Here is a 26,124-nt window from a genome sequence, read left to right on the forward strand (position 1 = left end):
AAAAATGGTAAGGTATTGCATTCCACAAAGCCTTCATGTGAGCTCTACACAAATTCCTACCAAGTATTTTAATAGCTTATCCTTCCATCTTGAAATACAGACCTGGTATGCAGAAACTGGAGAAGCAATATATGGCGTGATAGACGTCTGAGTGATCATTCTGTTTGTTGCAATACTGTATGGCGAATGATAAAATCTAAAAGCACAAACACCTTTATTAATACCTTTAAAAGGGTACCATGGAATAACTTATATTTATTGTCTGATTGTACATACCCATTTTGTAAAGCAGCTGTAGTTGGATCATACGTAAGTGTCATTCCAGCCTTTAGGGAAGGGATAAAACATATACTCAATGAAAAGATTGGCTACCACTCCAAACTAAAACATTAGCACTAGCCCATCTGTCTGAAATAGTCAAAGTTGCCAGTACTGCCTTATGTTTTGTGAAATTTTGTTGGCACAAGTGATATGCAGTAAGTAACCTGTTTTGGATCTCCCTTATGCATTAAAAGATTATGGACCCAATCCAGAAGCTTCTTGCAAGGACATGGAGCTTCTGAATACACAAGGGCTTCCTCATTCCCTACAACACCAGGACAGTCTTGCTTCTATTACGTTGCAATGGCTGCTCTGCAATTATACACCAAAGTACCATTGGACCCATGTGTGTATCCACTGTATAATTTTTTTATTATTTTTATGTGCACCACTAAGAAACTTTTGTAATTAAGCGGCTTATAAATACCTTAAATAAAGAAAGTACCATCTCTTTTGAGAAGCTGTTGGTAAGATCTGCCTCTCAAAAAGGCCCAGCTTACATGCATGTGAAACAGTGTGCAGGAACACAGCTGAGATGTTAAATTATGTGCAGTAAGTTCTAGAGCAGTGGTTGTAAACTTGTGGGTCCCCAGATGTTGTTGGACTACAACTCCCATCATCCCTGAGCTCTAGCCTTGCTAGGTAGGGGTGATGGGAGTTGTAGTTCAACAACATCTGGGGACCCACAGGTTGAGAAAGGCTGTTCTAGAGTGATGTACTAGCAGTGGGGCAGTATTTGCAGCCATTTTATTGGGACGCCCAACTGGATCCAGTGTTATTTGCCTTCAGACACCAGGCTAAAAGCTGGCTTTAAAAATAAAGACTATTGGGTCAGCGAATCTTGCTTTTCTAAAGCAGACGATTTTCTGCTTCCCTGGATTTCCCCTGATTAATTATATCATGCTGATTTGGTTATAGATAGTTGACTATTTATCTACTGACTTTGCTAGTGTTTTTATTGAGTTTGTTTGTGAGCTACTATGTATTATTTAAGAAAAGTCAGCCTTAAACACACACACACACACACACACACACACACACACACAGCAAAAGAAAATACATTCATATGAAATATTTACAATGGGTTGCATTCATATAATTACAATGGCTTGTACTCAACATAGGACTAAGGAGGTAGAAATGTGTGTGTTCATGGAATTATCTCCCCTCCCTTCCTATAGTGCACTGTTCTGGTAGTTTTCCAGTCCCTCAAGAACAGATTCAGGGAGGGTGTGTAGGGGGAGAAGTACTGCTGGCGGGAATTCCCATTGCACTCATGGGAATCCTAGCACTGGTTTCCGCTAACACAATAAGTTGGTTGAATATGGCCCAATATTTTAAACAGTGCATTTAAATATGTCAAGTAACGAAGCGGAATGAAGGATTGTAATATTCCATTGAACAATGCAGGAGGACACCACAGTCTCTTTGTGACTATTATTTTTTTAATGCACATCCATACACACACACACACACACACACACACACACACACACACTCTAACTAAAGGTTGAGAGGAGGACTTACAAGTCTCACCTCGCCTTCTCGGTGCCACGCTCTTCCATTCTGTATATATTTGTTCTGATTCTGTCTCTTTTTTTGTCCTCCATCTGCAAACTTGCACAACAAAGGTTCTGCAGGAGCTAAAACAACAACAAAACAAACCATTTAGGAATAGTCTACATAATAACCTTTGTGATATCAAAATAAAGTGCATTTCAAAAGTTTTCACTTGTGAAAAGATGTTACATAGTAGGTTTCCCCCAAATTATTTTGCTTGGAAGCCGTAACATTCAGATACATGCTTAGTGCCCAGTGTTTTCATGCATTCCCAAACATCCTGATTGCAAAGATTTGCTATGTTTTAGTAGATACAAGCACTCCAACACACCTACATGTGACATTTCTTCATTATTTCAACAAAGGGCCATAGCTGAAAAAGGATGGATACATAGAGCTGCTGCATTAATTGATGTAATTTGGAAAGCCTGATTTCTTTAGGAGCTCCACAGATGCATCAGAGCACAATGAGCTCTAGACTGAAGGAAGGGTCTGCAGTGTGGAATCTGTTTTGGTGTTATGATCAAAAAAATAATCTGAAAAATGGTTTACACTAGGGGTCAGCAAACTTTTTCAGCCGGTCTACTGTCCCTTGGACCTTGTGGGGGGCTGGACTATATTTTGAAAATAATAATAATGAATGAATTCCTATGCACACTGGGAAGAATGGGGTGGGGGAAGGGCAGGTGTAATAAAATAAAACTGTGCATTAAAGCAGGGTGGGGAAGGCTCCTCAACAGACAAGCTCACCCACTACCATGCTGCTCATCCTCCCGCCACCCCCCAAAACATACACACACACACACAGACCCACAATCGCCCCACAGAGAAAAGGGAAGCAAGTTCAATATGTAGAGAACAGCCGAGGCGAAGGAAAGATGGCGGCTCTGGGGAAGCAGCACCAGGGGGGGTGGAGCTGGAAGAAGAGGCAAGGGGGGCAAGTAGTCCTCCCCCCCCAGCCCTAGCCACCTTCCCGGTTTGCCGCCTGCCTCATTTGCCGAAGGGTTGGCAGCGGTGGCATGAAACAGGCTTCCTCCCCACCTAGAGAAAGAGCTGCCGCCGCCACCGCTTTTCGTGAGGTGGGTAGGCAGAGTGAGCTCATCCACTCTGGTCTCTGGCCCACAGGAGCACTAGGGCGGTGGCGGCGATGGCGGTGGGAGGAATATTATTATTATTACTGCTACTATTTCCCCAATGGCCTGACATAGAGGGAGAACAAGAGGGGAAAGGCTGGTGGGAAAGCAGAGAGAAAGAGAGGAAAGAGGATTTTTGTCCTTCCACCATCTAACTCCCCACGTGCACTCAGCTTCTGGGGGCACAAAACAATACAAATACTAATAACAATATTAATGATATCGGGGTAAGTAAGCAAGCAAAAGCCACTGAGGTAAACCAGGCACGGCGTTTGAGTGCCAGAGCCACCACTGCTTGGCCTCTTCCTCCTGCTGCGATCGCCGAGAGTCTCGGCTTTGCGGCGGGTGGTGGGTTCTTAAATGGCCGGGTGGGCCTGATCTGGCCCAGAGACGTAGTTTGTCAACCCCTGGTTTAAAGAGAATTCTCCCCTCATTATAAGTTTCTGGTTACAGATGTGCTATATACGAAGTCACACCTACGTGCTCTGTCACTTCATTGCTAGCAGCTAGTCCAACTCAACTTCATCCAAAAATACTGTATCTGAGACAAAAGTAGTTTTCTTTGCCTCTGGTATTAAGTCTACTTTGGCTTATTCCCTCATGCACTTAAGTGATTGAGGTGCATGTGTGCAATGGCCCTAATGAAACCAATGGGGTTTACTTCGAAACAAACAGCTTTAGGCCTGAGGTCAGTCACTTAAATGACTTAAACGACATTTAAACCTGTGTGGGAAGACCTAGGATTGGCACAAAATGGCCATCCAAAAAGGCTACATGTTTATTGTGCTACTTTATGCAACACATGAAAGAAACTAGTTAGATACAGGTATTCACTGAACATTATTTACGTAGGTGCTCTGGTTGGATTACTTATATAAATTTTTAAATGAGGACACTATAAATTGCTCTCAGGACACACAATATATGTTCTGGCATGCTTCCGAAGCCAGCAGAATCTTGGAAGGCTAACTCTGAGCTCTGCATTCAAAAGAAAAAGTGGCAAGTTATGAGCAGAAGCCACTTGAATTCATTTCTATGGTTTCCATGTCTGGTCCTTTCGTTAAATGAAAACACCCTTTGAGTTGTTTCAACAGCATCCCTTTACTTACGTATTGTTCCAGTACCACAGATTTCTACAGAAAAGGGTTCTCTGAGAGAGTAAATTACTTTTGACAACCATGCAACTAATGGTTAAGGGCATAGATACAAAGATGCTGCAAAAGGGTTGAGTGCTTTTTTAACTCTTTCCAGTTTGAGTGCTTTTTTTAACTCTTTCCACTGCGCAAGCCAGAAAGGTGACTTTCAGCGTTTTCTGTCTTGTTCTATACAAGTATAATATTGCATGATGAGCTAGCAGGTGGCTTTTACTTAATCTGATAACATATGCAGGTAACCCATGCAAGTATTATTCCTATTTTACAGACATGAAACCCAGGCTGAAGAATTGAGTTTACTAAGCAAGCTGGTTAAATGCGATATGCCAGTTTCCAAGCTCCAAGTCAAGCGCTCATGTCCTTCATTATAGTTCTTGTTCTGTTTTTGCAGTTTAACACAGCACAATTTCAGGAGTGGCAATGCTTGTCTCAGTCATACCCCATTACCTAAATGCACCACCTGCATCTGGCTGAAATAGAGTCCTTCTCTCTTTTTCCTTGTTATCCCTAATCACTGAGTGGAAATGCTGTTGTAGCTTTGGCTTGTCACACTTTTTGCTAATAATTTCCTTCCTCACAAATCTACAGTTAGGTAACATCCTAGACAGACAAAGATGCCTACAGAAATGTGCTGTTTCACAAAATATACAACCCATGTTAGAATTGTGTATGTCAGAGTGATTAAAAACAAAACTGAGATCATGGATGACTGGCACAGAATTATTTATTATATTTATTATATTTGTTAGTCACATTGATTGTGATGAATTAATTGTTCAATGAAAATGTCAAACCAGTGTGGCAGTTATGAAAAATGCTAATTCTACGTTAGGGATCATTTGAAAGGCATCGAAAAATAAAATTTGCCACTATCGTAATGTCTTTATTCAAATCTATGGTATAACTTCACTTGGAATACGGTGTACAATTTGGATCAGAAAGGATATTGTAGAGCTGGGAAAAGTGCCGAAAACGGAAAACCAAAATGGCTGCAACTGGGCTAGTCCCACTATGAGGAAAAGTTACAATATCTTTTTTGGGAGAGGCAGGGGAGTGAGTAAAGTGGGAAATGATACAGACATTTAAAAAATCATGTACACTATGGAGAAAGCAGGTATGAGCTACATTTTTCTCCCACTCAGATAGTATTAGGCCCCAGTGTCATCTAATGAAGATGACAGTTGGGATATTCAAGATGGAAAAAATGAAGTGCTTCTTCACACAGCACACAGTTAAAACTTATGGAATTTGCTACCATGAGTTAATGGATGATAATGCAATGGCTGATAGTCAAGTTGGGGGGGGGAAGATTGAGGCAATCCTAGCTCCACATATACATGGATGATGTCTGATCTGGTGGTGAGTGATGACTGATGGGGGAAGAATAGCAGGAGAGAGCTGTTGGGCTCCAATGCTTGCAGACTTCCCTTAGGCATCTGGTTGGCCTCTGAAGGAAACAGGATGTAATCCAAAACATCCGGAGAGCACCAGGTAGTGGAAGGCTGCTTTAATGTTACCTTGTAGCTACCACAGGCTGTGCCTGAGACTATGGCAGGAAGTGTAATCTTCAGAGTCGATCTGTTTGTGCGCTCTGAAGTTTTAACGTAGTGTTTCCACATACAAATTTACAAAAAAACCTACTAAAACTAAGTATGCATGTATTTTTTTACCAGCTGGTCTAGTCTACTTGAGTCTGTTTGCACAAGAATTTCCTGATCTGCTTCACACTATCCAGGAGGCCCGACCTCCTTTCTTATAAAACTATTTAGCTATTCCATTTTCAGTTCCAAACTCTTGTTATTTTAGCTAAGCTGCACTATGACAGCATGCTTTTCTTAAACAGATGTTCCTCCTCCTCCCACACCTATTCCATTGCCATCTTCTGGATTCTCTGTCCATTACGCCATTTCCCCCATCCAACTGAAATTTGCCAATTTACCCTAGTTTCTGTGAAATTTGGCGTTACAAACATTCTCATGCTGCAGATTATTACTCGCCCTTTACCTGGGAAGAGCTTTGATAATGGTGCGTCTCCTGAACTTGGGAGTGAAGCAATGCCTGCCCTCTCTCACAAAGCCAAGAAACAAAGTGAAGGTCAAATGAGACAGATGACTGAAGACCTATGTGTGACTCCAGTAACATAACAAGGTCAGCTGAAGGCATATGTGTGCACATGCACATGTAATTATGAGGAAAGGAATGTGGTGTAGTGGAAAATGGCTTTGACGACCTGCTCTGAGAAGGGAGATCCCGTAGGCCTCCATATGGGATCACCTGCAAGAGCTAAGTCAACCACAAATAACCAACCATTCAAAATTATGCTGCAAATTCTATAACATCTGGGAAGGTGCTATAGTTCAGTGGTAGAGCATTTGCTTTGCCTGCACGGAAGTCCCAGGTTCAATCCTCGGTACCTTCAGTGCTTTGAAGAATTAGCCATGTCCCTCCTAATAGTGATACTAACCTCAACCCAGATTTGTCACTAAGTCTGCTGCTATTTGTATAGCTCCACCCAAATGGCCTCTAAAGGCAGTAGCTGCTATGGAGTCTGTTAAAGGTTAGTTCCTGTAACATGAGAACTGAGAGTTTCTTAGTAATGATAGGAGTATGGCACAGCAAAGGCTAATTTACCTTGTCCCATCAAACTGTGTATTCTGCTGGTCAGAGCCAGGCTGCTCAAAAGTGGCTGGTTGCTAAGTCAGCCCAGTTACCTAAACAACAGGTGTTTGCAGTAACATGGGAAAAGGAACTATATTATCTTTCTCTTTGTTTGCACTGGGGGCATCCTGGGAAATTCTACATTGAAATCCCGTTTTGAAGAATGTGTGGCTACCACCCACACCGGAGAGAGGGAGAGGGAGAGGGAGATGGAGAGGGAGAGAACCAAAACATGGGATATAGTCTGAAGGTACATGAGGTCACAACCTTGCTGAAGTTCAGCCGGTCTGATGATGACCATTGCCTGGATGAACAATCACCAGGGAATCACATGTATGCAGCCTTGGGCTCCATGATGAAACAAAGACAGGATATAAATGTAATAATAATAATAAATAATAATAAATTTTTATTTATATCCCGCCCTCCCCAGCCGAAGCCGGGCTCAGGGCGGCTAACAACAATCAAAATAATCCAACATTCTAAAAACATTCATTATAAAGTTAATTAAAATCAAATTAATGGCAACCATTAAGCAACATTCTGTGCAGATTGCCACAGGAGGGGGTCAGGCTGTGCCCTGATCAAAGGCCTGGTGGAACAGCTCTGTCTTGCAGGCCCTGCGGAAAGATGTCAGGTCCTGCAGGGCCCTAGTCTCTTGTGACAAGAAAAATAAGATAAGGTAAAATAAATAAATAAATATGAATACCCTACCTTTGATTTCTTTCTTCACCTGAATTCTGCCATGCATGCTACTATGTCTCTTCTTTCTTATAGGATACAATTTTACTACCCCCGGAAAGTCTATTTATTGTATAGTAAATTTCCTCTCTCACTCTGTTATTGTCTTCTGTTTTTCTGGTCATATTAATTTAGTCCTATCCAGCAATAATCTGCTACTCCCTGGCAGAGGCTGATAGTAAAAGGGTGTCAACTCTTGGCTTCAAAAGAGCCCATAGTAAGAAGTGCAATCAATTATCATGAGCTGACAGCTTTCCATCATAAGATGGGTTGGGAGTCTCACAGCAGCAAGTGAATAAATTAAGCTGCATTGGGAGAATGCCTCATGGACCTTTTTTTTTTTGTTTCCTTGCAAATTTTTTTTGCACTAGAAAGACGCAAGTTAATTTAGACAGGAAGAGGGGGGATCTAAAATTATCATCTTCATCTGGTATTTCGGTATCAGGTTTTCTCATTGAGATTCATTCACCTTCAGCGCTATTGAACAAGCTCGCAAAGCCACAGGAAAAAGGGGACTAATTAAAAATAGAAGCCTTATTTGTTCCCCTCTCTGCACACCTTATCTAGAACTATTTACAGCTGTTGGGAGGACCTGTGCCCGAAGCTTCAGAGCAATCCTTGTAAAGCAGCAGAATGTTACAATGCTCAGAGTAGCAATGGCCTATATTCAGGGTCTTCAGTGTCCAGACTCACATGGTTTTCCAGAAAATGGCATAATGCTTGACTACAAGCACAGTAGTTGGATCACTGGAGTCAACAGCACCCTTAATCTCTCTGCCCATACTCAGCAGCAGACTGGAGCTGTGTAATACAAATTCAGAGAGCTACCTTCCCTTGTCAGAGTTACAGTATTCTCAGAGCTTCTCCTATTATATGCAAACCTCTATAATGTAAAGAAAATGCTGCTGTGATCACAGAAATACTACCAACTATGCTCACTTGCTCAGTTCACAAGTTGCATGTGCCCTCATGAATACATTCTGGGAATGATGATTTGGATGTTCAAGTAAAGGTGTGTGAATTCGTATTGGGTCTACAAGCCTACTAGCCCACAGGGAAGGACTCAAGGGAAAGGTAAGAAAGAAGAGATGTTTCGGCATTCCTGAAATTTCTTCCTCAATCCCCCAAGGGCCTGAACAGCACAGAGTGTCCTTCCTCAGGGCTCCAGACAGTATGTAACAGGGTTATTGCAGTGCTGTTCACCCTCCTTTTAGAGGTGGTGTTATGCAGGTGCAGCTTGCATAATCTAGTTACAGGAATCATTAGATTGTAACATTTTCAGAAGAATACTTAGACCTACCTGAAACTCCTGGGGGTGTTTTAATAAATTTCCCATTAAAATGAGCAATTACTGCTTCACATTTTTCTGTCGATTCCATCCTGTGTAAAAGACCAAAAAAAAAGGAGACAACTATGTAATATTGACTTGCACATGTTTTGCTTTCTTATTAGGTCACAATGACAAAACCTCCAGCCCAGTCCAGTCGTAATGACAAAACAAGGCTTGGGCAGTATGTGGATATATGACTTGTGCACTCCCTTCATCCCTTTGTGCACTGTGATGTCTTTCCTCATGGCTTGCTGGCCATTGTTTGCCAGAACATGCAAAGTGGGCCAACTGCAGTTTTCTGACAAAAAGGGAGGCAGTGAATCTTAGTAGATGAACCCAAGATGAATCCTGTAGTGCCAAACCAGGGAGAGAGGCCATAGCTCAGTGGTAGAACACATGCTTTGAATGTAGTGGTAGAACACATGCTTTGAATGTAGTTCCTGGTTCACTTCCCAGAATTTATGGCTGGAAAATCTCCTTGAGAGATGCTATTGGTCAATATTGAGATGGATGGACCAGTGATCTGACTCATTATAAAGAAGCTTCCTATGGTTTGGAATTATGTCTGTGTCCATATCTGTCTATCTCACTGTCTCTCCCCGGCTCCCCCTACAAGCTCTATGCAGTGCTTGCACATTTTTGTATGTGTGTGAGAAGGATGCTTTAATTGTGTGTTTTGAAAAAATAAATTTGGGGAAAGATTTATGCTTCCCCCCCAATCATCGTTCCACTATTAAAGACTGAAAGTAAACATTCAAATGGCAGTGTTTTTCTCATTGCACATTGGATCTAAAAAGGAAATTCAACTTGTCTTGGGTATGAATACAGTTTTCCTTATTTAGTTTAACAGGTTTCTTGTGTGTAATTACTAATCAAATTCAACTTACCATAATGCTTGACTACAATATACTGGCAATACTGGATAATTATTTCTGAGTACTCATTGTGTAAGAACCCTTAAAATAACTGAGCCAATTAAAAACATGCAAAGAATAAGGCAGCAATATTAGGATTGGAATAGAAGGCAACTAACAACTTGTTTGATTGCAGTTTAATATTGTCTAATAAGTCAATATTGCCCTTGTGTCAGTCGTGTCCCATCTTTTAACTGCAAGAGAGCAATAAAATTCAAATTGCACCTTAAAGCAAAGGTGGTGTGAAAGCCCTTTTTTCTTCAAAAGTCGAGGCCCCACACCCATTCCTCTAAGACCAGCCTTTCCAAACCTGGTGCCCTTCAGCAGTTTTGGACTATAATTCCCACCAGCCCCAGCTGCCATGCTGATTTAGACTATAACATCTTATGTTCTTTAACCACACCCACCTTTAAACATACACTTTTGTCTTTTGTGGCTGGTACATTAATAAAAAGCTGTTAATGCCAATATTTGACATTTGCACAATTCTCTATTACAGTACTAATAGGTGCATGCCATGCATCCTTGAATATTATTTGACCCATTAATATTTTGGTTAAATGATCAGTCCTACCATCTTTGTTTTGAGTTTCTTGTCATGGTAAGATACTGTTTTCCACTGCTAAGCACCTCCATTTTACTTTAACTATAATTGTTCTGAAGATACTATTCATGAAGTGATATAAAAGACAACTACCATCGTACCTTGCAAAGCCAACCCCACGACTTGTGCCATTGGAATCACGAAGTATTCTTGTAGAGATAACTTGCCCAAAAGGTTTCAGCATATTCTCCAGCTCTTGTTCATCCATTGAAAGTGGCAAATTGGAAATATATAGATTAGTTGGATCCTGCTCTTGTTGCTGAAAAAAAGCAATAAAAATAATAATATTACTTTTCAGAAGAATATTGGAAATTTTGTACATAAAATTGTACCCATGGGACTTACTTTGCTGTGAAAGTCTCCACAATAAAGTGGTACCAACAGCAGTCATAGCTAAATGTGTAATTTTGAAGTCACTGAATAGCAGTCTCTCAAGACTTCCCTAGGAGATCAATGAAACTAGAGAAACGGCTGTGGCCAAAATGTATGATTACATCTATTCATCGTTACTACCATTCACAGAATAAGCTCTTCCTTCTTCTGACAACACAAGCCATTATCGTCTCTAGAATTACATTCATGGGAAAATAAATAGATAAAAAGGAATGGAAGGGCTTTTGCCATGCTGGATCCTGCATACCTGAAAAAAATGTCCCAATTTTAATCAGTTAGCTAAGACGATTCACATGAAAGTCCGCAACAGATCACAAGGCCTATTTCAAAAGTTCTGCAGAATAAAGTGGCCTTGCTCAGAGTTGGTCAAAAAACCATGGCTCGGGTTCAAAGATTCTGATGTGCAAGTAGGAGACCCTTCTGCCCATAGGTTTTCTGTTGCCAATTTCCCCTCTAGAAATCCACCTCAGGACTCCTATCCAACCCCCTGAAGCTAGCGAGGACAGTTGTAGACAGAAAGGGAATCTGTAAGTTTGCACTGGAGTATTTGGCTCTAACTTGTTTTACAAATCTTGTTTGGGTGAGCTTGAGATAAACTAGAGCATGTATGATCAGGAGCTCTTTTTCTGTCTCCTGAAGCTGCCTTCCATATTTATATACACTATCTCATTCTCTCTTTGACAGGGAAGACTAAGAAGTCGTTGGCTCTATCTTAACATTATATAAAGATGCAGATTATGAATAAACACATGACATCAGAATAGTACAAACACCCCAAGGCGTTCATACAAAGCAGTAACAAATTTAAAGTGAGGGCAACTTCCATGCACGATCAGGCTCTGAGAATCCATTTAGCAAGGACTCGCGAGAAGCACATGCTTCTCAAAGGCGAGACAATGAAACTGAATATACAATACAAAATTATTCAGAAAGCATATGTGTCACCTCAGCAATTCGTAGCAGGTCCTCTCTAGTAAAAAGAAAGGAAGAATAACACAGCAACACATTTAGGTAGAGGATGCTTTTCGGCCTGTCCAAAAAATACTTCAGGCAGCAACACAGCAATGGGCTTCTCAATGATGGCACCCACTTTATGCAATACAAAAGGCACCAACAGTGGTTTGTCAACAGTTACCTTTTAACTACCTATTTTTTATTTTTTATTTGATAAGCATTCCCAGATAATTGATACCAGCTTTTATTTCACCTTCCACACTGCATGGTGGATGTTTTATGATATTTTATAATACTGCTGTCCTGTTGCTGTTTCTGTAAAGATTTTTGAGATTGTGTATCAAAATGTGCTGCTATGTTTCTGTTTTGAAGGGACTGCATTGTTTTATTGCATTTATTATTATGTTTTATACTGCACCACATTGAATAATAAATACAAGAAGTAAACAGGTCCTTGCAAAAGAAGAACTCCTGTGTTGGGCTTCCGCTAACAAAAAGGGAGGGAAAGGTTACTTAGAACTAAAAGCTTTCGAGTCTGCTGAATTCACTTACTTGCTTTTCCTCAAGCATATCAAAACAAGGCTGATTTTAAGTTAGCGTTCTTCTGTATGTATGCATGTTATTCTTCCTTAGGCACTCAAGGGATTAAGTATCTAATAAGCATAAAGCTATGTTCAGCATTTATTAAGAAATGGGGACAGCCAGCCGTGAGCATTGACTTGAGCAGGGCAGGGGTGGCAGATGGGGGTGGGGTGTTGGATAGAAGAGCAGTAACTGGAGGTCCTGCATGGTGTAAAACTCCCAGTCATCATCTGAAACTAATTAACAAAAACTCCCTGTGTGTAGAACTGTTCCTAACATGCGAGGGGGGGGGGGAAAGCCCCAACAACTTGGCAGCATGATAAAACATCTGTTTTCTCTTCCATTGCAAAGGGTCACGGCTAACAGACAGCCATTCAGAAAACATGTGACTGTATGGAAGACCCTTTTGCCAATTTGATCCTAGCTGGCCTGCCTTCCCATGGAAGCAGTGCTCATGTGTATCACTGAAGATGCACCCACAGTTAAATGTAAAACTATTCAGCTTCAGCTGCAGTGCTGTCAGTTACTGCTCTGACCCATTCAGCAAATGGGTTGAACTAGGCATCCATATATGGCTTTATTTCTGGTCTGGAACAGCCACAAAAATGCATCAGTAAAAAAGAACTCCCAAGTCTACATTAGTAAGCTAATTATCAGGGTCCTCTCTCTAAAAATAAAATAAAATAAAATAAATTAGCATGGTTATTGTTTTTGTTCGTTGATCTCAAGGAACTATTTAAAGGTACTTTGTTACAATGAATGCTGTTGTAATGCTAACAGCACGGTTAATTGTTTAATCATATGGTTTTCGTCTTCACGCACATCCTGTTTTTCCTTTTAAAAAGTACATGAAGCATGAAGTTGAAATAATTGTGCTCCAAGACCGCTTAGAACACAGAGCTCACCCTTGAAATCACAATCTCTATAATTAGAAGTTCCCCTCCTCCCAAACAAGTTGAAATACTAAGCCTCTTTTAAAAAAAAAAAGTGGTTGTATTTATTTAGTTTGGAATGGTGCCTTGAATTGCCTATATTGTGCAATAGGTGCACAAAATAGGGGGAAAGATCAGCAGAGGCAGAAAACATCATAATTGCAACAAAATTCATATGTTATAGAAATTTTTATGGATGAATTGCAGCCACTGTGGATATACCTCCATGGCCTTTGAGGTCTGTGGCTGAATCCTTCATTCATTTTCCCAAATTTGTAGGGCCAAGTTGTAATATAAAGCTGGGCCTTTTTTCTAGTTATCATGGAGTCTACATTATGTAATTCTCTGTCATTGGCTATGTAGCCTCCTCTCATAGCTTCTGCTGATAAATTGTCATGCTTAGAATAAAGCAATTGAAATTGATGGGTCTTATATTAGCCACAACTAACTTACTGATTTCAGTAGGTCTGCTGTAAGCAAGGCTGGATCCAATCCAATCTGGCTGCTGTCATATAGGTGTCCCCCTCCTCCCGCTTAATATTTTAAAAATTAACCATTGCTTTAACAACTTTTGTTATGTTTTAATATACTTGCAAGCAGCTTTGCATTCTCTTTGCTCTGCAGAAAGGCTGTGACCCTCAGGAAGTTCCAAAAGATTAGTGGGGCTTATTGCAGATTTCCTTAAAAGACCATGTTAGTAGAAGCTCTCAGTATGCTGGGAGCACCAAAACAATATCCCAACACATGGGGACCACCATATGTATTTATCTAGCTCTCTTTGAAAGCTAGAGAGAGAGAGACAGGGAACACAGAGCCATTATGTTCCATGGGGATCACTTCCCAGTAAGTGGGTATAGAACTGCAGATTTAAACCAGTTAAGAGAAAGGGGAAAATAAAAACCAAAAACCAAAAAAAGAAACACACCTTGCATTATCTAGTCAAATATAAAAAATGCCAGTGGAAGCAAAGGTAACATTGTATGGCAACATTTTCAGTAGGCATGATTGATAATCCTTTCTGGTTCATAGAACTTGATTCCATTGCAATGGCAGGGGAGAAAGTGCCATGTATATCATGGTTCAGTATGTTACTTGCTTCCCAACAAGGGATATACATAGGTAGTGAAGTGAAATGATGCTCATGTAACTCTTTCAACAACTTGCCACCTGAGGAAAGATTGCGCCCCCATCCCCCAAATGATCTAAGTATTGTCGGAGGAAACGTGTGTAGCAACCCACAATAATATGGGAGTCTTTCGCACATTAGTGCAATTATGACCAAATTATTCCTCAGCTTGCAACTCAGTGTTGACAATCACAATCTAGTACCTCATTCATTCATTCATTCATTCATTCATTCATTCATCCATTCACTGCATTCATATATGCCTTTCTGTGTGGGCACCCAAGGCAGCTTATGATTCTAAAGGACTAAAACAAAGTTAGCCCGATGGGAGGGGACAGTCCCACTGGAGCATGCCCTAATGTTGTCTGTGCCTGCCTCCCTAGCCTCTTCTTCCTCCTCACAGGGCAGATAGTGCAGGAAGAGAAGTCTTAACCTCATAGAGCTTAGCACAAGATTCCTCGATTCAATTTCATCACGGAACTTTCAGCACTGCTACTAGAAAGCTTCACTGAAACAGAAAAATGGTGTGCCATTCATACTGGCCTTAAATCTATGTATGAACACAAAAGACAGTATCTGCTTCCTGATTATAGTGGCATTCAAACAAGACAAGCAGCATGGCTGAAAGGGGCCTTTATTTTTCGCCAGACTATGGTACAAGAACATAGCTGAGCAAATCTGAAACAGCGTTTCTTTTCAATTCATGAGAATGGAGACATTCCTAAGTGCCTTTTGGATAAGAGGACAACCCTTTGTATGAAGATGTTCAGGGCTTTGTTAAGAAAACAATGCAATGAGACCTTTTAGAAGCTCCACGTGTATTCCACTAACCTTATTTGAGAGGACCACAAAAAGCCAAAAGCATTCATGGGGGAAAAATAAAAATAAATAGTTTCCATTTTGTAAGAGGAACTCTCAATTAATTAAATCAATGGGCATATACTGTAGGCATGTATAGGTGTTCAGACCTTATTTTAACATTGCATTGAGCTCATGGAAATTAGGTGGAGTAGGCAAATTAACACAATAAACTTAAGAAGTACACTTGAGTTCATGTAACAGGAATCCAAGAGACCAAGCAGTGGTCCAGAGTAAGTATGTTGTAAGAGACATCTCACTCTACTGTCTACGGTGATGTTCTGGTGTTTAAGTAAATATAATTGTGTGTGTATGTCATGATATTAGAGTAATTAAGGTAAATGTGTAGGTAATTATGGTATTTAAATTAAGGTAAGTGTTAGGCTGGGAGAAGGAGAGAGTTCTTGGAATGCTGGAAGTGAGTGGTGACTGAGTAAGAGTTTGAGAGGGAGCCTCAACACTAGTGTGAGACTGTTCAGAGATTAAGTTGAGTTTCAGACTGGGTGGTAGTTGGAGTGAGAACTGGGGGTGTTTAGAGTGTGTTTGGGTGGTGGTAGCAGGGTTGGCATAATAGAATAGTATTAGTACTACATAACCATTGCTTTATATGTAACAAAGGGGGGGGGAATAAAACATAACAGAAACCATACCCTTCTGTGCACTAAGTGATCACATAACTTCTGTTTTAATAAAATTACTGTATTGCACCACATGCCACTTATTTGGCTACATTAGAGATGGGAAGGATTCAGGTACATTGTATGTGGGGTGGCAGTAAGATTAAAAGGAGTTTACAGAGAGCCATTAGAAGCCGAGCTCAGAGCTGTACCTTTTGCAAAGAGCGAGAAGGTGGTAGAGGGGAGTAAGGAGATTAGTCCGTCAGATGACAAAAGCAACATATGAACAGGACAGAAAATAACCATAAATGAAACTGCTAAGGACCTACAGGGAAAACTTTAAGCTGTCTCATAAGCAATTCGTTTATAAAAGCAAACATACTGTATATTTTAAGATTACACAGCACACCCAGATATCAAGACACAGCATCAATAGCCCTTATTCAAAATAGGAAACCTTTTGTTGAAGAGCAAACACATTAAGATGTCATTTCCTGAACCCTGTCATTTATATAACAATATTGTCAGCTGCCTAACTTTATAGCCCTAACCCCTTTAACCAGCTAACATAACGGTAAATAATGGTCTCTTGCATTACACAAAAAATTAAGCTTACCTATGGGCTAAAACTGGGACGTGGGTGGCGCTGTGGGTAAAAGCCTCAGTGCCTAGGGCTTGCTGATCGAAAGGTCGGCGGTTCGAATCCCCGCGGTGGGGTGCGCTCCCGTTGCTCGGTCCCAGCGCCTGCCAACCTAGCAGTTCGAAAGCACCTCCGGGTGCAAGTAGATAAATAGGGACCGCTTTATAGCGGGAAGGTAAACGGCATTTCCGTGTACAGCTCTGGCTCGCCAGAGCAGCTTTGTCACGCTGGCCACGTGACCCGGAAGTGTCTCCGGACAGCGCTGGCCCACGGCCTCTTGAGTGAGATGGGCGCACAACCCCAGAGTCTGTCAAGACTGGCCCGTACGGGCAGGGGTACCTTTACCTTTACCTTTTATGGGCTAAAACTACATTTCCTTCTTGATGCAGGTTAGTAAACATAGTGCTCAGTCTACAGCAAACTAGATGTACAGGTTCTAGGCTCGTGTTCTCTGTGACATGCTAGCTTTCTGTGTGAGATTTTCAAAATAAACAAGCAAACTGAACCTTGTAAGCTTCTGTCTGCAATGGTTCAAACCACACACAGGTTTATCCTCTCCATCAGACTAGGTCCAGGCCACCATATAATCTAGAAAATGTGGTCTCTGCATGCCTGAACCAGGATGACATCTCTAGTTAGCCAACTCTGCTATTCACATGTGAAATATATTTCCCTTTCTCTCCCCTTTGCTGACTGAAACTCTGCTCATTCCAAATACTATGGAATTAGATGCTTATCACTCATCATATGTAATAAGGGTGATGAAATTATAGTCACATTGCCTTTTGAGTTTTATAAGTGGACCCCATCAGCACATACACATAGTTCAGAGCACTGTTGCCTTTTCAGATTTCTGTCCTCTTGTATTTCCAACTTCCGTTTGAAATTTAAGAGCATAACCATAAACACATTGCTGCATTTAAAAGCATCACCACCCAAATTCACACAAAGAGGGCTCATTAACATTGGAGACAAATGTGCACTATTTCCAGTTTTTGTTTTGTGTGTTCCTCTCACTCGTCACGTGCCTAGATATTAAATATTATGACACCACCATTAACACAGAGACCCACAGAACAGCCATAATGCAAGAAAGTCATCTAGTAAGAGCAAGTGTGCATGCATGTGATAAAATGTGCATTAAGTAATAGACATATGGTTTTCATTTTGCTGTCCTGGAACTAATCCAAGGACATTTCAGGTTATTAGCTCCACTGTTCCTCAGTGGAGAATTTGGAAAAATATTGCCTAAGCTGAAAAAAGCCACCCTGGTTTATACATTACTCAAGAAGAAGCAGAATGGACAAGAAAGGTGTGCCAGATTTGTTTCATATTTAATCATTCTGAGGGGCTCTCACATTATTTAGTCACTTGAATATTTTAGAAAGTACTATGTTTTCAAACTTGGAAGGATAGACTTTAAAGAATGATTGCAATATACGTATGTGCAGAAGACCTGCATCACTCATAGTTTACAATAGTTCCCATTATTGACAGCTGCCTGTATTATAATCTGTCACAAGTGGACAAAGATAAGGATCCAGACAGCAAAAGATTGGAAGATCAAAACATGGGAAATAGTAAATACAATAAAGTTAACTAACCTTGTGGAAAAGTGGGGTATGTCTATAATATATTAGTGCACCAGAGTACAGGAGTACATACTTTTCAGGATGTTGCAAGTCACTTAAGAAATTATATATATTCTGTTTAGGTAAACAGTATTGTTGGAATAGATTTGCTATTACAATGTGTTGGCAGCTGATGACCACACATCCCAGAGAGTTCTGTTACCTTTATATCTCTATCATTATATCTCTATCATTAATGTATCTCTTTTGTTGTAATTATATTTCGACTGACTTGTAGTTGGATAACAACAAGAGCAACCACCACACCAATGGCTCCCACTTGCTGGTCTTATGAAAGTTTGACATACAAATAAAGACTATTCGAACTGCTCTATTCTAACTCTGCAAAGATTCACACTCTTCAGTCATTTTCTACTTCTTTCATTTCATATGCCGTTACTGCAGAGAGGTAAGCACTGAATTACCATTGGAAGTAGGGGAATATGCTTTAGAAAAATTAAGTGTTTTGCTGCTATAACCAATACAAAATTTTCCAGGAAATGGCAGGGATTTTCTATTTAATGAAGTTCAGATTCTGAATAAAGTTTATTCCCGCCCCCCGCTGTTCAGTTCTTTCCACAAGAGTGCTCTCTCTCCTAATTTATATGCATTCTGTTGGCAACCTTTGGCCTTTGTAAAATGGGAACATTTGTATCATTACTCAGGCTGACTTGAGTTTTATCAGATTACGTTTCTTTTGGTGGCTGAAATGGCTGATTCTAGATCAGCAGAACCTGACAAAAATACCGCAATTTATTTTTTAGTGAGTGAACCATGCCTGACATTTGGCTTCATCTCCAAAGTAAGCCATTTTTCTAGTCCAAGTTCCATGTGCTTCTTCCCTTACTTTTCTTCCTAAAGGTTTGTTGTTGCAAACCTTGGGGTTTCCCCTCCTCTACTGATAACCTCCTTTCTCTGCGTTGTTGTGCTGTTTGGGCTACATTAATCAACAACACTCATGCCTGGAGACTGGAATTAGAGGGAACGATTCCAGGCATGCTCTGTAAGGTAGCCAAAAGTGGTGACTACTTCCTGAGTAAAGTATTTAGTTTCTCTTCAAGTGACAAATTGTCATCACTATAGATTTATGGTAACAAAATCTAACTACCCCAGGAGTAGTACTGTCAAAAGTCATCCTAGGTGATGGTTTAAGGCCTTGCCCCATGAGCATGTTTTGTTTTTTAAAATGATGGAGGACTTCAAGTACACATGAGAAGGTCCATTATGAGAAGGCATTGATGAGATAGCATTGATTTCATGCCAGGAAGGATCCACTATCACCAGAGTGTAGTGCAGGGGTGAAGAATATGTGGCTCCCCAGGTGTTGCTGGACTATAACTCTTTTCTTATCCCCAGCCAATATGGTCAGCAGAGAGGGATGATGGGAGTTAAAATGTCCGACAATAACTGGAGGACACAGGTTTCTGAGGTTACTCTCCGAGTGGTCCAAATGCATTTATCTTACCTTTGCCATCTGTGCTTGGACTCCAGTGGCCTTCAGAGCGGATACTGCTTTCTGAGCTGCGGCTGGACTGTCAAAGTCTACAAAGCCATAACCTGGAATTTAAAACATCGCTTATTTATTGGGTAAGAAAAGCTGAAGTGTTCACTTTTTATTTCATCTGAAAGCTTAAGGGCAATGGCTTATAACATGCATGTTTTATTTCATCCTCATAACCATCCCCTGAAAAACGAGGATGAGGAAATAGTGTCTATGAAAGCACACTCTGCATTGTTTTCCAGAGCTTCCAAAAGGCTTTTTTTCTTTAACCGTTACTACTGCACAATTCACTAGAAAAGAGTTGTTGTCTTAGTTTGAAACATTTCATATCGCAAAAAACAAATATCTGAGACGTTTGTTTGGATTTGTTTTTTTATTGGCACATGCTCCATTTACTGCCTATAATGATTCCTTGTTCAGTGCCATATATAAGGCTATCACTTGTAGCCTTTTACAAAAATTGTATATGCGCATTATTTGTACATCTACTGAATATACAATATACGATGGGCATTCATCCATGAATGGTGATATCTCATCGTGAAGAGAATGGCCAAATGTATTTAGCCCATATTTGTTGCTAACCCTTATCTGCACAGAAATATGACTGCAATATCACTAAATACAACAACCTGCTTATCCAGATTTTTTAAAAAACAACAACAACATGCTATTCTTGGGCTGGTTCATACTTGCACCATGCCATGGTTCAGTGCTTATGCTGGCAAGCTTCTGAGAGATTCAGCAAAGAGTAGGGCCTGCATTCTCCCCATCACCCACATGGCCAAGACTAGTTTGAAAGAAGCATGGGTGAGCAACATGCATGAACCAAGAATCCTGGTTTAAAACAGGCAACAGGCTGTTACAACAAGCCAGCTTCATAAACCATGGTTTGAAGTTGGCTTATTTAGCAACTAATCGTTGGTTGTTGTAAACCGGGGTGTAATACGAAGCAGATGTTCTTTAAAACTAAAAGTAAATTAGGAAGATGCAGCCATGCAGGAAGATGTGAAGAAGAGGATGTGTCTGAGCTCAATTAAAGCTTGCTCATGGTTTTTAGTGCTTTGTGCAGACCAGCAGATTTTCACTACATGCAGTTAAATTAAAAGGAGGAATGCATGCTGTCTCCTTGGGTGGACACTCTCATCGCAGTCATCCTAGATAGGAATCTGGAAATCTTTATTAAACCCAGTCAAGGATTAGATGGCAACTGGGAGTGCACCCATACACTAAATTAAAGAGACTGTTTTGCAACTTCTTATATGTTCTTTATTGATGATGGTCATGGTGGTAAAACAGAGGAGATTAAGCAGTCATTTTGGTGGTGGCACACATAACCTTCCCTGAGCAATAAGGCATATGTCAATGCTAGTTCAGTTGCTGAATACTTTTTTATTTACTTTCGCCTTTGTTGGCCCTTGATGCCCATTGTTACAAGTTTTAATTTATTTGGAATATAGATTGTGTTTGGATTTTAATTTTATTGTGCATTGTATTGTTTTTTTACTATAGCGCATTTCCCCAACTATCAGAAATGTTTGAAATTAAGTATTTGGTTAAAAGGGAGAAAATCAACTTTCCCTCCATATCTTCTCCTAGGGTGACATTCCCAACTTTGCTCTGGAGCATTGCGGGAAACCCCAGAACAGATTTAGGGAGTACACAGGGATAAGAGTGGGAGGTGAATTTTCACTGTGCAGTCCAAAGTCCTTGTGCTTACAGAGCTACTTCATTGGATCCCCCCAATATTATATTATTGTTCTAAATAACATATGATATAATATAATATATATTTAATATATTTAGATATTGTAAGTAAGATTACATTTTATTCTCTTTATTAAGAAAAATGAAGACACTATGTTGTTTCCACTACAGTCATAACCTTGGTTTTTGAACAGCTTAGTTCTCGAACATTTTGGCTCCCAAATGCCACAAACCAGGAAGTGACTGTACCTGTTTGCGAACTATTTTCAGAAGCTGAACGTCCAACAGGGCTTCTGCAGCTTCTGGTTCGCTGCAGGAGCTTCCTGCAGCCACTCAGAAGCTGTGATTTAGTTTCCGAACATTTTGGAAGTTGAACGGACTTCCGGAACGGATTCCGTCTAACTTCCAAGGTGCGACTGTAGTGGCCTTCTGCAAACGGAGTCTTTCCATTCGCAGAAGAGTCTTTGTTCTAGCATATGCCTTTGTTAATGAAAGAGCGAGAGAGACGGTTTGTGCAGATTCTACCTTCCTTCTTCCACACTGTTCTGGATGGTCCCCACAACCTCCTGGGAAGAGACCCCTCACATGAAATGAGGGATTGCTGCACAACAATTAAGTACAAAACAATCCAATAAAGAAGAAGGATAACATATGACAACTGTAGTAAGCAGGAGTCATTTGACTAGTACCAAAGGCCTGCGGAAGCTTGAGTAAGTAGAAGCTCACTACAGCTGCCTGCTGTATGTAGGTGGGAAGGTCATTCCACAGGCTGGGGACCACCACGGAAAGGGTACTCTGTCATCCTAACACTGCAATCCTATACATGTTTATTCAGGTGAAGTCCCAAGTGGGACACTCCCACAAATGGGTATAGGACTGCAGCCTAATTCAGTTTAAGTAATTCCTGTTTTCAAACACTGGCTACATCTGAGCATTAAGTTTAGCATCAGCATGAAAATAATGTGGACAAATCCAATTAATAGAATCTCTTTTCAGATTAAAATCCTCTGTATGTGTTCTGAAATAACTGGCTTTTTACCACCAGCCTTAGAGTAAAATGTTTGGGTTCAGTTAATGATGAGCTTTCACTTTCTTTGTTCTTGCTTGTCAACTTTGTCCCTAATCGTGGAGGGAGTCAATATTAGCCTTGCTAAGTTGGCAGATGCTTTCCTGTGCTTAAGAGTGGTGTTCCTCCCCTTTTGGAAAGAGGGGCTGCAACCTGATATGTCAGTGTTTGCCATTACGTTCCACCCACCACTCATTCTGTTAGGAAATGATCTAATCATAATTACACTGAAGGTCACCAAACTAAATTAATGCACCCGGTGTCTCAGAAAGAAGTTTATTGTTCCCCCCCCCAGCTATAATTATGTCAGTGAAAATGAAACCCTTCCCCCCCTGCTCCATTATATTCAAAAAGAAACAGAACACAAATACAATTAGAGGATTGGAACATGCAATTAAGAACTGCTTAACACTACTTCGTTCTAATTAATAAAGCCAATTTACACAATATGTAATCTTTTCAGATACTTTCTGCCGTCAAATGGTCCTTTGTAAAGAGTTCTCATCTTGGCAGGCTAAGGGGGGTGGGGTGGAAGCATTTCAAACCTCCCTTTCTTCTTTGAAGCTGAGGCTAAATGGCAAACAGTGCCATGCATGTTAAATTTGACTGAAGTCATCTGAAGTTTTGGCACCCTGTTTGTAGGGCTGGGTACATTCCAGACCTACTAAGGAACAAATGCTCCAGAGTAATGCATGGCAAGACCATTTATTTGTGTGTGTGTGTGTGTGTGTGTGTGTGTGTGTTTTAAAGCAATTTTTAAAGGATATTAAATCAAAAATTGAAAAAGAATTAACAAGGAACATACCTTTGCATTTGTTGGTCGTTTTATCCAAAATAGCTTTCGTAGACACAATTTTCCCATATCTAAAATGTTTTTTCATAAAAGGAAGAAAGCAGAAGTTACACTTACAAAATTCCAGTACTAGGAATGAAACTGCAGTACTACTGTGCAACCCTGCACTTGTGAAAATACATTTACTCAATTGCTTTAACCTCCAAAAAGGAAAAAAAGTACTGCCCAACAACCCAATCCTACCCATGGCTGCAGTGACCCGAGTACACAACAGGGCTTTGCATCAGACCAGCAATAATGGCACCCACTGTGCCTACTTTCTATTAAACAGAAGGTGGGGGAACTGCATGCTTCAACTCCTTTATATTATGTAATACTGAATTTCTGGACCAGAACAGCTGGATTCCATCCTTTGTCCTTAAATGTTATCTGTAGCATTTCATTTTGGATTTTTTGTTCCCATTTTTCAGAATTGATACCTGAGAGTAGTAGAGAGAAGGTATGGTCCACAACATTTGAAGGGAATGTCTACCCCTGGTATAGACATTATGTAGCTAGATGGGGAAATTGTCCAACTTGATAGAAGGAAAAGTCCTTCTAATGTTCCATCAATTATACTCAAGATCTGGGCTCTGAGCAGAGTGAAGCCTGCTGAGTTTTACGCACTCTAAGACATGTGTTTCATGTGGCTGTTGCATGAAAGCTGCACTTTCGGTTCATAGTACACTGCAATAAGGTACAGTAATACAACACAGCATAAAATTGTCCTTTATTTCCTGATAAATTTATTTATCAAGGAATATGCAGACTAAAAATATGAAATCACAGTAAGAACTCCTCCATTGCATTCCTGCAACACAAACCTGTGTTTTCAGGGCTACAAGCTAATAAACTTTTTTAAAAAATATTTTATCTAGTGGCATAATAATACCCACTTTCAAGTGGTGATGAAGGCCAGTAATACAGGGGTGGTAGTTTCCTTTCAGATGCTAGGTGCAGATGTATAAAATTTATAGAAATTTTGAAACCGGAGGGTGGGGTGGGTGGTGCATTTTTTCCCCTGGTTTGTGGGGGGAAGAAATGGAAATCTTAGAGAAAATAGGAAAATATGCATTTTTAACACCATTTACAGATCAAAAGCCACTTGGTTTGTTATAACATTATCATGTTTGGAAAGTAAAAGTACAGTTCATATATACAATACAGTACTTACAATTTAAAATTCCTTAATTAAAGGAATTTAATTTCATTAAAACAAATTATTATGTATTTTGGAATACATAATAATTGGAATACACAGTCTCCACGGTGCCAAGCAGACATAAAGCATTCATTGCCATAAAAAGAGTGTTTTATTCTGGATTGTTCTATTTCATGTTTTAATGTGTTGTAAACTGCTTTGAGATTTGTTCTTTAAAATATAAAGCAGTACAGAAATAAAATTAATAATAATAATAATAATAATAATAATAATAAAGTCCACTGCAAAACCAAAACAAACAAAAATGGTGCCTAGACATTCCATTTATGGTGCTATTTTGTGCATATGGTATATCTGGAGATGATGAATGAATTAGAGAGGAGATGGATCGTTCTGAAACACTTTTTGGACTTACACATACTTCTTGCTTTAAAAAGAAATTCTTCAAAGGAGCAGCACACATTCCTAGGAGGAAATTGTGCCCTTTTTGGAGGGTGGGGGACTGGAGGCAAGAGGCGCCAGGTCAGCAGCAGCTGCTGACTAGCTCAATGTACCCCACATGGACCTGGACATATTATGTCATAGGTCCATGCCCACATGGGATACAGCTGGCCAATAAGCAGCTGTGTGCCTGCACCATGGTGACCTATCTACCCTCCACCACTGCTCAAGTCACCAACTGGTAATGTCATGTCCACGTCGTCAGCTACCACCTCTCATTTCTGCTAGCATTATCTCACATAAGAAAAGCCCTGCTGGATCAAGCCAATGGCCCATCTAGTCCTGCATGCTGTTTGTACAGCAACCAAACAGATGCATGTTGGAAACCTGCAAGCAGGATTCGAGCAGGAGAGAACTCTCCCCCCCTCCCTTTGGTTTCCAGCAACCAATTTTCAGAAGCATTTCTGCCTCCAACCATGGCTGGTGCCTAGAGGCTGACCTAGAACTGGTGCAGACCAGAGGAATCTGACTGTTCAATGTCACTCAGAAGTAAGGTTTTAAGTATATTTTAAAATGGCTTTGTTGAAACCCCACAAACCTATACAATAAATCAAATCAAATATATGGCCAGCATCTTTTTTCCACAGATGGTTGTACATATGTTCTCAAAAAATTAATAGCCAACTTCTTTGGAAGATTCTCTCACTATCTATCTTCTCTGCACAGAATGTGTTGGTTTTGAGAAGAGCAGAAGATCCATGCATTTTGTTTTCCCACTCCTAGACACTTGGAATTTCCTCCAACCTCTAGTATTTTTCATGAGTTCTCTGCTACCATAAACAAGCATGATTGCATCCCACCTTTCTCTTCCGTTAGTTTTTAAAAAATAAGTTGGAAGGAAAACAACATGATCTACGTCTATTAAAGATTATTATACAAGCCACATTCCCAATCATCACAGCAATACTTTTATTTAACTGGGCACATTCAGTCTTGAAGCAGCTTTATACAAATACAAAAAATAAAAGAAAATCATCACCATGAAATATTTTACGGTGATGTGGATCCTTAACAGTCAACGATGATTACAATCTTACCTTGGAAGTCGAATGCAATCCGTTCCGGAAGTCTATTCAACTTCCAAAATGTTCGAAAACCAAATTGCGGCTTCTGCAGCCAATCAGAAGCTGCGGAAGCCCCACTTCCAGTTAGGAAGGGAGGAGGGAGAGCGCAAACAAAGCAGGAGACATGGTGCCTGAATATTATC

The 26,124-nt window shown here is 40.3% G+C and overlaps 1 protein-coding gene across 5 annotated transcripts in view; it reads right to left on the reverse strand.

Moving 5' to 3' along the window:
* RBMS1 (RNA binding motif single stranded interacting protein 1) overlaps positions 1-26,124 on the reverse strand; it is a 119,899-nt gene that overhangs the window by 11,449 nt on the left and 82,326 nt on the right. For 3 of the 5 annotated variants that reach the window (XM_077936616.1, XM_077936612.1, XM_077936626.1), the window contains exons 3-9: positions 23,228-23,286; positions 19,614-19,705; positions 10,517-10,674; positions 8,868-8,947; positions 1,849-1,964; positions 277-326; positions 103-196 (exon numbers count right to left, since the gene is read on the reverse strand). In XM_077936616.1, coding sequence (XP_077792742.1) covers positions 103-196; positions 277-326; positions 1,849-1,964; positions 8,868-8,947; positions 10,517-10,674; positions 19,614-19,705; positions 23,228-23,286 — 649 coding nt within the window. The remainder of the gene's footprint in view (positions 1-102; positions 197-276; positions 327-1,848; positions 1,965-8,867; positions 8,948-10,516; positions 10,675-19,613; positions 19,706-23,227; positions 23,287-26,124) is intronic. The other 2 variants (XM_077936619.1, XM_077936613.1) reach the window with 1 other exon arrangement.

The sequence above is a fragment of the Podarcis muralis genome, chromosome 1, assembly GCF_964188315.1.
Source record: "Podarcis muralis chromosome 1, rPodMur119.hap1.1, whole genome shotgun sequence".
Classification (NCBI taxonomy): Eukaryota; Metazoa; Chordata; class Lepidosauria; order Squamata; family Lacertidae; genus Podarcis; species Podarcis muralis.